At 40.9% G+C, this 12,738-nt stretch overlaps 1 protein-coding gene across 1 annotated transcript in view; it reads left to right on the top strand.

The window, feature by feature from the left end:
* Pak5 (p21 (RAC1) activated kinase 5) overlaps positions 1-12,738 on the top strand; it is a 190,598-nt gene that overhangs the window by 174,950 nt on the left and 2,910 nt on the right. Inside the window, exons 8-9 of the mRNA XM_032904288.1 lie at positions 9,114-9,239; positions 10,808-10,942. Coding sequence (XP_032760179.1) covers positions 9,114-9,239; positions 10,808-10,942 — 261 coding nt within the window. The remainder of the gene's footprint in view (positions 1-9,113; positions 9,240-10,807; positions 10,943-12,738) is intronic.

Raw genomic sequence — 12,738 nt, 5'->3', positions numbered from 1 at the left:
TTACTCAGAATTACCAGTGACCTGCAATTGATGGAGAATTTGTATCCTCTACAATGAGAGTGGGAAGTAATAGAGACTATGGGAATTTCTTTTATCTTTCTACTGAATTCTTTTTTTGCTAAATGATTTTGGCTTTTCTTTGGCTCTGTCTATTCCTGTGAGTCTGCCTATCTTCAAAATCTCCACATCCCTGGGAAAAAAATCAATGACCAATTCTTCTTGACGACTTTGAGAAGACTTTAAAAGATAGTTTACCTATGTGAGAACAGACATAGAAAAATTATAAGAAATAAGTCATAAAAGTGGGTACAGTGTTCTGAAATAGATCATCATTGTTATTAGCTCATGCTGAAGAAATTGCGAGGTTTGGGGCCACTGGGCAGGAGCTCAGCGGATCTTTGGTAGAAACCAGGATATCCTGAATTTGCCCAATGAAACTTTAGAATAAATGCCCCTCTTCACTCTGCTCCTTGCTTGCAGTCTCCAGGAAGTCATCAATTTAATCCCTGCATGCTGGTTTGAGAAGGCTCAAAGAAAGAAAATGCATCTAGATTTAAAAGGCAAAGAAAAAACAATACCAAACTATATTTTGATACCCAGTTTTCTACATGTCTCATCAACACAATCTACACGGAGATTCTGTCAAAGTACAAAAGTCAACAGAATATAGGATACGTGACCACCAGAGAGGTGGCAAATTCTCATTCAAGGAAGCTTTAGTGAGAAGAGTCTTGACACATAGACTGACTATATAGGCTCTCTACACTCCTCTGAAATTCTCCCTGGAGGAAGTGAGCTTGGGATAAGGAAACAGGCTTTTCTAATCCAGCCACCTCAGGGAAATGGAAAATGTCCTTGTCACATAAGAATTGGCTGAAGAATTACCAGAGATGAGCTGGAAGAGACTGCCCACTAATTTTGGCTCATCTTGTTTTATATTTTAAAAATTTAAGTTTTATTATAGATAAATTAATAAATTTAGTAATGTGGAGAGGAGAAAGATGTCTCATAATCCTATTATCTCTTTTTCCATATTTTCATGTATGTGCATATATGGTGTGCGGTTTGAGGTTTATGCATGAACAGTTTTAATTACTGCTTTTGTCAATACTCCAGTTAAAACTTTTTTAAAGGAGCAGTGCAAGAACATGCATAAGTATGCTTTGTTATAAAATAAACCATTCAAAACTAAGTGGCTTAAAACAATTACCATGTCTTTTATTCACACATGCATAGGTCAGTATTACGTTTTTCATCGGCTAAGACAACTGGCCTCTGCTCCATTCCACATTTGTGAACAGCCTGTAGCTCATAGTCTCCATCAGATACTTGTTGCTGGCTTTCAACCAGGCTAGAGGGCAGAGTCTTCCGGCTCAGCTCTCTGAGAATTCTTCAGCAAATTCCGACATGACATGAACATTATCCATCTGGCTGAGGTTATCTCTCCACTCCATGTTGAAATCCAGCTATCTATTATAAGAAAGTGGAGACCATCATCTGCAGGCTGCTCCCAAGCTGATGATGGTCTCTGTCCTGTCTGTAGCTAGGTGGCTTTCAGTGTGGGTGGAGTGCTAATGGGGCCATATGTCTCCCATCTCCCTGTAGAGCAGCCTTGGATAATTCACATCTTGTATGTCACTGTGTTCCCAAAACTATCAAGAGGGGCAATCCCTAGTACAGAGGCAATGCACAGTGCATTGAAGCCCTCACCTTATATCAACCTAGCTAACATAGGTCACACATTTATCCGATCCCAGCTTCAAGAGATGGAGAATAGACTGCACGTTTGTTTTCCTGCACACACATAGGTATAATGTGTCTTTCATGTTCTGCTGTATTTGTGTATACATGGGTGTGCATGCCTGTCACAGCTTAAGTCTGATGACTGGAAATCATTCTTAACTGCTTTTCCTTTTCCTTGAGGCAAGGCCTCTCAATTGAACCCAGAGCTCACTGATACGACTAGTCTAGCTCACCAGCATGCCCTAGGGGATTCCCCATATTCACTTCCAACATGCTGAAATTACAGGGAGTCCGTCATGATCCCCAACATTTATATGGGTTCTGTGGACCTTAACTACAGTCCTCAGATTTGCTGGACAAGTGCTTTAGTCTTTCAGCCTGACCCCACTAGCCTTTAACAGCTCCTCTTAGTAAGACAAAGTACAAAGTCATACTACAGAGAGATGCAAGGGAGAATGAATGTCTATACAGAAGAAACATAGGAAGAGGGCAAAAATCCTTCTAATATGGCTCAAAAAGCATCTACGAAAGTCCCCATGAACACAAAATGCATGGAGCACTGAAGAGGCGCACGAGTCAGCTCTGGGAACGGTATGTCAAGAAACAAAGGCAGGGCAGTTCCAATCCATGCATCTTTCCCTTCATCTGGAGGTTCATCGCACGGCTTCTTTTTCTGGAAACATCTGCTTTGAGGTCATACGGGGGACTAAAATCGTAAGACAGAGTTTAATCAACTTCATTAAAGATTTTACCTCTGTTTAATATGAAGATTATTAAACTATCCAATTTATATTCTCAAAAGTAGACCTTGTGTCTCAAGCATCCCTATACCTCTGTGTACTCAGAAGAGCCTATAAGAATGGAAGCATGGTGAATGTTCCTAGTCTTGGTGATTTTATTCACATATTTATTTTCTGAACGCTTATTATCATGAGTGCTAGGAAAATATAGGTCCTAAGGATGAACACAAGAAAGTACTTATTTCATTAAGCTACTTCATTTGGAATATAAGAATGTAACAACAGACATATAGAGGAAGTAATAAGTAAAATGCCTATTTTATTGGTCCTTACCAGGGAAAATAGTTCTGTGGGTAGAGTGGTTGTTGCACAAATACGAAGATCTGAATCCAGATCCCCAGAACCCACATAAAAATGCCAGGCATGGTGATGCCTCATTGTAATCCCAGAACTGAGCATGGAGATAGGAGGATCCAAGGGGCTTGCTGGCCAGCCAGGATAGCTAATGGCTAAGTCCCAGGATCCTGTTTTTAAAACTAAAGTGGAGACCGTTATAGTAAGACACCTAAGATTGACCTCTGGCCTCTTCACTTGCACACGCAGGTGTGTGTGACCTCTTCCCACACATCCATACCTACACACCTACATTCCTACATCACAGACCCAATGGAGAAATCAATTATTCTGACAAACATTAAACAGAAGATGGTAAGTGTGAGGATTTCCATAATTAAGTAAGCAAGGAGAGTGAGGCATGATGTTGCCAGAACTATTCCAGAGAACAGTCAGGGCAGGCTCCTGCATGCAGAGACATGTGCTCCTTCCCCTCACAGAACACCACAGCATATTGGTTCCAATGGGCTTCTCAGTCTCTATCCAGGAATGGAATCTTTAAATAAGCATAAAGAGAAATGGATGGAGTGAAAGAGACAAGCTGTATCACATAGCTCTGTATAATACTTAGAGGCCAGTGAGCAACAAGTGAATGACTTGCCAAGCTGAAATGGAATTCATGCATATGACCAATAAATCCATTCATTGAAAGGGCATGCACACAAGTGGGCTCTATGGTCAGTCTCTTCTTTTTAACTATAAACTGATTCCCACACATTAAAACTTGGGAGATTTCCCATAAACTTTCAACTATCCATAATCCTTGGGGAAAAACTCAGCCTGGCAGCACTGTGCTCCAATCTGTCCATGCCAGTAATGTAAATGTCATAAGTGTGATCCCTCCTAGCAGATCCTGCTAGAGCTCCCCCAGAATTTTATGGAAACCTACCATTCTTGACCAATAGCTACACCCTCAAATCTTCCCACCTGCATCTTTTTGCTGGGGGGGGGGCTTTCTCTGGCTACTGGGATAGGCCAAGCTAGAAATTGGAGAGAAATACCATTCTCCCTCCCCAGAAGTCACCTTGAAACATCCTAGCAGTAGGGTATATGTTCCCTGATTTACCTTGTGGAATGACTGTGAAGGCCTTATTCTATGAGATTAAATTCCTTCACAGAGTAAAGTCTTAGTGGTGATCTCTCACTCAGTAGTTAATTCCTGATCAGCTGTCCTTCATTTCCATGTTACGCTTATTTGTTTCATTGCCAGAGTTTCTAATATCTCTGAGAAGTGACCTGCCTGAATTCTTGTCTTGGGATGTATTTCAGGGGGGAAACGCCAATGAGTGAGGTGCTTATAGATAATATAAAGAGTCTAGCACATCCCTTATATGACTTTAAAGAGGAATAGAGAGGACAAATGACCACAGATCATCAACCAGTGTCTTATGACCACTCAACCCCCTCACTACAATGTCACCAACCCTCAGCAGGAATCCAGTGTCTCCTCACCAAGGATGTGCCCTGGTGTATTCATTGTCTCCGGCTGCTCATTTAATGGGCTGGTATTATTAGTTCTGTTCCCTTTGACATTTTTATCTCTTAAATAGCATTTTACAATTAACAGATGACTTAAAGATAATCACACAGAGGCAAGTTTTAAATAAACAGAGATTTGAGCATCTGAAATAGCTTACTGTCCTGATCTCCATCTATGTCCCCTTCCTGTTAATTCTCAGAGGGAGGGTATCTCAGTGTAGGAGGTATCACAGAGCATCCGAGGATAAGCTTCCAGCTTTCCTTTAACAGTGTGATAAAGCTTTGGGAAAGTAACTTGCAGCTAACTGTGCTCTGTCCAATGGTAGGTGAAGAAATGAGGACTCTGCCCCTCTGAGCTGATGTCTATGATGTCCTCCCGCTCCTCTTGGAGAAGGTGTTTGATGACATGGACCTTAGGTGACACTGCTTTCCCCGTCATCAAACTTGCTCTTCCTAGTCCCGATCTCAGGGTTTGTTGTTGTCCCTTGCCATTGCTCTCAGTAAGGTAAAAGTTCTCAGACTTTAGTGAGCATCAGAAACCAGTAGAGAACATGAAAATAAAACTAATTTCCCGGATCCTGCCTCTAGGGTGATGATTTAATCAGGCTAAGTGGTACCCAGGAACCTTCATTACCAACAAACTGCCAAATGATGCTGAAGGTACACACATTAAGTACTATTGCCTTGTAGAAAGCATCTAAGAAATATTCACAAAGGAAGCCATCGTTGGCTGTCACTCAAACCATGAAGCAAAGACACAATACCCTAGTCTGTGCAATTTACAGAACAGAAAATTCATAATTCATTTGAGACCTAAAACTGTTCTGGAATGGACTTTCTTTTGCCCATTCTCTCCCTTGCATGATTGTGCAGCCCATTTCCTGGCTAGGACATGTTGGAGATGGCTGGGACAGTAGCTGAGAGAACCGCTCCACGTGAACTCTACCCTCTGAGTTCCTTGGAATGTCCTGTAACACATTACATCTCCCCTGGCTGCAGGCAATGTGCTTCTTCCTGTTATTTCAGTGTAACTGCATTAAGGAGATGGGGTAGTTTGCTGCTAGCCACACTACATAATTCCATCTGAAACAATCCTCATCTTAGAGCCGTGTGGTTTAGATCTGCCCACTGTGCTTTATTCTACTTATTACTTGAGTTCTCTTTTATCTACTTGAGATTTATTTGGACAAATGTTGTGTGCAATTATGCTTTTTTAGAAAACTGTCTTTTATGTACTTGGATGAGTTGGAAAAAATCATACAAAGGCATCTATGCTCCTGCAGAAGAAGAGTGGGCCTAACTGCCAAGCGTCTGGTTTCAATTCCTTAAGTTACACATTTTGTCAGGGAAATAATTATTAGGATGCCAGATTTTGAAGGGTTTGGGGTTTTTCATGTCATCAAAGAGAAACCCACAATAAGATAATGAGGTTAAAAAGCACCAGTCCCCAAATGCTCAAAATGTCACTTCTTAGTCATTCAAGTTTCTGATATGTGTAGGCAAATGAAATGTATTGCCATAATTGTGACCATTAATCTTTAATTTATATAATAATAAGAAGCTTTCTTATTATTATATTCCTTCTTTAAAAAATGAAATTATAAGCTTTAGAAATAATTAATACTATAACATGTATATGCACTCAAAGGCACACAAACACACACAAAACATATATGTGCACAGAAAGACATTACATTACAATTTAAAGTTTACCTACACTACTGCAAAATGTTCTATTTGCTGGATTCTTTTTTTTGAATTCTCTATTTTAATTTTATCCATTAAATTTAAGCTGTTTGAATAATTTAAACATTGTCAGTCAAAATTGAACCAGATTATTTCAAAGTGTAGCTGATATCATTAAAAATTCAGTCTTTTAGATTTAAATACTTGCTCCTTCCTCTGCCTCCTACCCCCCCTCTTTCTTGCAGTATCTTCCAGGAGCATGAAGAATATATGTGGGTTCACAGGGTGAGGGAGATAAAATCCACCTTCTCACTCTTCTATGGTCCTTTCCTTGGTCAACCTAAATTCTCCTGATGCTTAGCCTGGTGTACTCTGGGAATTAATTGGCCCATGGGGAACTGTGCTGTGCAGAAAGGCACCTCTGAAGGTCATCAAGGCTCTAGACCCTTGCTCCAAGTACTTAAAGCTCTTCTTTCGGCTGGCCAAAAATGTTCCCACTCTCCTGCCAAGAAATTTCTGGATGCTACATCCAAATGGTGATGTGAGCAAACCTACTTCTATCAACACCATGGGTTCCCCCTCAAGGCATAACCAGGGATATCAATCAATTGGTTTTCAGGAGTATATCTAAAAGACTGTAATATTTTCATGGTAGATGACTAATGCTACTGTTTCAGGCCTTTTGATTAATCTTTAATGGTTCCAGTCCTTCCTCAGGACTTAACCTCATTAAAAATTGTGGTCATCCATCTAGACTCTCAATCCTAGTTGATGTAGATATTAAGTATTTAGAAACAAAGATACTTAAAGGTCTTCTCTCCATCCTTAATGCAAAGACATATGCTACAGATTGCCTTGAAGCCTACTATCATTTATAGGGAAGGTTGGAAATTACATACTAGAAAGGAGTAGGAGATACAATACAACATCAGAGAGTCAAAGTATCAACTCCACATTGAATGGCTGGTGCCGATTTCTGTTCCAATTGCTCTGCTGATGTGATAATGGAGAAAATTGTTTTCTTGGCTTATGCTTGTAGTTCCCAACTCATCATTGGGAAAACTAGCGCAGAAAGCCAAGACCAGTACAATGGGGCAGGAATCATGGAGGAATGCTGCGTGTTGCACACTCTGGCTTTCTCTCTCACAGGCTTATGCTTATTTATATTTTTACATAGACCAGGACCAGCTGCTTAGGAATGCTCACACATCAATTAATAGTCAAGACAATTCCAGGTGTGCACACAGGCCAATCTGGTCAAGGTAACTCCTTATTGAAGGCCACCCTCTCAGGTGACTCTAGGGGCTTCAAGTTGACAATAAAAGGTAATTAGAATGTGAAACATATAACTGCATACTAGTATTTTCAAATAAAGGTATATTCTAAGATCTCTCGATACCTCTCTCTCTCTCTCTCTCTCTCTCTCTCACACACACACACACACACACACACACACAATTTAATTAATAACAAATCAAACGGTAAAATAGATTTGAAAGCTTTAGAGGGTGAGGAGATTGTGTGCTATGTACCATGCCTGTGTTAGAATAAGAACCTGTGTTCAGATACCCAGCACCTCCATGTTCAGCTGTACATGCCCATAATCTTAGCATTGGGTGACAGAGACAGGAGGATTCTAGCCAATTAGGGAGCTCCAAATTCATTGAGAGCCTTTGTTCTGAAAAAGGGGACTAGGTAAAGAAACATACCACACATTGACCTCTGGTCTCCATGACGGTGCACACACAGGTGTACACACACACACACACACACACACACACACACACACACACACACACACACACACACACGTATCTTTTTATTATAAAAATTCCAGTGGAGCTACATGATTATAGTTGTAAAATGAAAGGCGGTGTGTTTGTTGTCCTAGACAAATATTGACCACTTAGCTAAACTCCTACAAAACCAAGTTCAGATAGAGAAGGAAAGAATACCCAACACAAGTAGATGGAAAGAAATAGGCCCTAAAATCAAAAGTCTAGGGATAGAGCACACCAAAGTCGTAAGGTGAGTGTAGCAGAAGGAGAGCCAAGAAAAGGCTGAGGGAAGCTCAGAAGAATATGAAGAACAACAAGAGATAATTTGTACCCAAGAAAACAGAGTATACTTTTGATCCATGGCAATCTTAACTTCTGATGGTCATTCTTAACATTGCTAGTCAGTGCTCAGTGTGCCCACTGTCTTGGCTTCTATTGTCAATAGCAGGGGTAAATTGCCCATTAATGTTCTGTCTATAAGACCATTGGGCATTCAGAGCAGGTCATGATGACTGAGAACCATACCTTCCAGCATAAACTGAGCTCTGGGCCTTTAGAGTCTGTATATCAGCAGGTGTCTCCCAGTGCACTTTGTTCTGAAATATGGTCTTACGAGCATTAGAGTTCTATGCAAGGATTTTCAGAGCACTTTCATGGTGTCAAAGATTAATAAGATAATATACACACACTGAGTCCTTGGGCTAACCGCTTTAAGTGTCTGACAGCTGAGTGCTGACTCTCGGTTTACATACCTAGATTTACGCCTGCAAAGTTTTTCACCTTGGCAACTTTGATTTCCATGGCAAAGGAGCTAAGCAAAAAGAGAAGGGGAAGCTGGCCCTGCAGTGTTAACTCAGGAACCTAGGCAGTTGGAGGTCTTGTACTATCAGAAATACAGATTAAAAATAATGGATATTTGAGTGATCTCAAGGTCTGTAAGAATCTAGATGTGTTCAACCCCAAGAATCTGAACTGTAGCAACATGAATCACATTTCCACAGAGAACATCTACGCCATTACACAAAAGCATCATTGTGGGTTTGAGAAATATATTGTTTGGGATATACTTAACTTGTAAGGGTTACCTGTGCTTGTCCTATAATTTCATGAGAGATAAAAGCTGTTGGAGGTCAAGACTCATAGGAAAGGTTCTGGGAACTTCTTTACTATCTGAGTCCCAGTAATGAATGTGGATGAATCTCCTTCTCCCTGTTTTCAGGTCTGTGTATATATGTCTAGTCCCAGTGGCTGGTGTTTGCTAATGGTCTCTCTACTGCTTTGCTTCCCCTCTCAGATAAAGTTATCTGACTTTGGCTTCTGTGCTCAAGTTTCCAAAGAGGTGCCAAAGAGGAAGTCACTGGTGGGTACCCCATACTGGATGGCGCCTGAGGTGATTTCCAGGCTACCTTATGGGACAGAGGTAAGTAGGTGGCAGCCATCAATTGGGGCCTGTGGACCCTGAGATCTACCTCTGAGGCACAGTGGTCCTGATTAGTGGGTCCAGGAGTTAAGGGACTTCTGACTCTGTTGATCCCCACCATTGGGGATCTACTGGCTCAAAGCTGACTGTGACAGAAGGGACACTGGTCCCATTGGGCACATCACCACAATCTTCACACAGTGGGTTTCTCTAGAGTCTTGCAGGAAATTGGGCAAGGGGATCACAGAGTGAGTAAATCACTGGTCCCACACCCAGTGACAGGTTGTAAGGAAATATAACTAGAATGCTTCAGAAAGAGGAAAGAAGTGCAGAAAGTTCCACGAGGAAATAATATTTGCATATCATAGAAATATAATAGAAAATCATGTGTGCATAATGAAACATTCAAAATATAGCCTTATTTTCTATTTCTTCTAGAAATGAAAGAAAACCCATTAAGGAATAAAGCTTAAAATATGAAAATGAAGGAAGGTTAAACAGAGGCTTTCTAGGCAGGGAATGGTGTGCACAGAAACTCAGAGGCAAACAGATTTCCCATAGTGCTTCTGTGCACTGTGCTCTAGATGGCAATGGCTTGTACTGCTGAGGGGACAGTGGTACCCGAAAGAAGCCAGGCGCTGTTCTCCTGCTTTGCTTCCTGCGATCATGAATGAGAACCCAGCTTGTTTTCCTCACTGTGGTCCCCAGAGCTAAATCATCGGTGACAGTCATCAGAAGTAGTAGAGGAAAGACACAGAGGGCAGATAAAAATGTAACAAGGGCATCACAGAAGATGACTAGACGGGTTTACCTGCCCTGGCCTCCCTTCCTCCGGCTTGCCCATTCCTTACTCTTGCCACCCTCTGAAAACAGCTTACCAAGCAGGAGTCTGTGTGGGTTCATTTAAAGTAATAAAAAGCAGAAAAGGAAAGCCCCAAAGTGGGTGGGGACAGAACTTTGTGAAAACATACTATGTGTGGAACAAAATAGATTCTTGAAGTTTGGTTTAAGTGTGTCAAAGAGTTTTCTCAATTTCTTATGTTTAAATGTAACTTTCTTCTCTATTTTCATAATGTAAAAGGTTTTTATTTTCTTTTTTAATCTGGCCTGATCAGTAATTAGTACAGAACTTACCAGGATAAAAATTAAAGTTCTCAACTTGAGAATGGTAAAATTTCATTTCTAATGAAACTGGTAAGAACTTAACTAGAATCATCTTTGAAAAGCACACACGGCCTAGGGAGATAGATTGCCTAGTAGTTAAGAAAGCACACTGCTTTTGCAGAAGACCTGAGCTCAACTACATCAGACTGCTTACAACTACCTGTAATTCTAATTCCAGAGGCTCTGACATCCTTTTTTGGCCTCTGAGGGCAAACCATACACACAAATACACACACACACACACACACACACACACACACACAAATATGTAAACAAGTGACATTAGCAAAAAGAGTGAAATAATTCAGCATGTAAAACTGTGTCATAAAGTTTGGTTTCATGACACAATCAGAACTCCAGAATGTTCTCTATTCCTGACATAACCAGGGGATTGTTCCTAACAGGTGGACATCTGGTCCCTTGGGATAATGGTGATAGAGATGATTGATGGTGAGCCCCCCTATTTCAATGAGCCTCCTCTGCAGGCCATGAGGAGGATCCGGGACAGTTTACCTCCAAGAGTGAAGGACCTGCACAAGGTAAGAATCACTGTTGGATCTTTAAGCCTCTCTATTCGTTTAAGGACTGGCATATCCAGTCCACTGGCTCTAATTTGGGGTAAGAGTTTTGGACTTAGTCATCTAGATTCAAATTTATATTCTTCTGTGCCTTTACTGGGCAAGTGACTCCATACCTCCTACTACAAAGTTTTTCATCTATTAATGGGATGTCACCAGTTTTCTCTCAATGGACCGGTGAAAGGCGAATTGAGCACTCTTTCCAGTATGTCCTCACTGAGTAATTGGTACCTTCTGAGGACATCTAAGCGCTAGGAATATTGCAACCCAAGCCTCAGATCTCTTGACTTGTTAGTGCTTGCATTCTAAGTAGAGAAGAAGGCAATACAATCTACACAATAGGATTTTAAAAATCAGTGCATGCTATAAAAAAGCCAAAGTATTGTGGAGAGAGAGAATGTACAAGATGAAAGATAGGAGCTCCCTTCCTGTGAAAACCAAGGAAGCCATTTACAGGACCCTTTATGTGGGCTAAATGGAGAGAAGGTGCTAGCCATGCAAAGATCTGGAAGAAAAACATCCCAGGCAGAAGTAGCATCAGATGCAAGGACCTGAAGCCAGGGAAGAAGGTTCATATGCTGCATCAACACAGCACAAAGATGAGGATAGAACATTTCAGAGATAGGTAGGAACTAGATCATGCAGGGAGAGGAAGGGCATGTTCATATCAAGGACCAGTTAGTGTGGTTTTCATATGTTCTAAGACATAACGACTGGGACTAACTCATGGCTTTTAGTTATTCCAAGAAATAGCCTGCTAGCTCTCAGCTCCTTGGAAGACTTGACATTTCAGAGTCAAGCTCAGCCTAGCCATATCTCCCTCCATCTGCTTTCTAACAGAAAAAGTTCAAGGCTGCTGTTTACAGGAGTGGAGTTTGGAATGGTAGAAGCTCCCAATTCATTTCACCCCTTAATGAAAAGGACTCAGAAAATCGTTAGCATAGGTTGTGCAGAGGTGCAGTACAAAGGAAACCATAAGAAATAAGAGTCTGAAACTTTTACTGGGTTGGATTAAGGTTAACGAGTAAAATTTAACTAAAAACGAATTGTGTGAAAAATCACCCCGCACCCAGTAGAAATGAGTACTATGGAATACACAAAAATATATTTATCCCTAATGTTTAAAAGCTGGGAGATCCCAGGTTTGTTTCCCAAATAAAAAATAGCCTATGAAATAATTGAACAACGAATGGGACACAAAAATGAAAATGGTGAACCAAGTAAAGAAAGAATCTCATAAATGCAGCATTGAGTAAAATATACATATATATTTATAATTATATATATATAATTCTGTACAAAATGTAAAGGCAGATAAACCTATCATATCCTATTCGCAGTAAGATACTCATTACCTTTAGTTAGGCTATAGGTAAAGGCAAGAAGAGACAGCTGAGGCATCCTCTTAGAGTGGTAGAAATGTCCTAGATCCCAACAGAGATAGAGAATGAGCAGATGTCAAAATATGCTAAAGTCAAATACAGAGGCGAATGCCAGCAGCAAACCACTGAACTGAGACTAGGACCCCTGTTGAAGGAATCAGAGAAAGAACTGGAAGAGCTTGAAGGGGCTCGAGACCCCATATGTACAACAATGCCAAGCAACCAGAGCTTCCAGGGACTAAGCCACTACCTAAAGACTATACATGGACTGACCCTGGACTCTGACCTCATAGGTAGCAATGAATATCCTAGTAAGATCACCAGTGGAAGGGGAAGCCCTGGGTCCTGCCAAGACTGAACCCCCAGTGAACATGA

This window comes from Rattus rattus, chromosome 5 (assembly GCF_011064425.1).
Source record: "Rattus rattus isolate New Zealand chromosome 5, Rrattus_CSIRO_v1, whole genome shotgun sequence".
NCBI lineage: Eukaryota > Metazoa > Chordata > Mammalia > Rodentia > Muridae > Rattus > Rattus rattus.
This window is presented reverse-complemented; position numbering and strand designations above follow the sequence as displayed.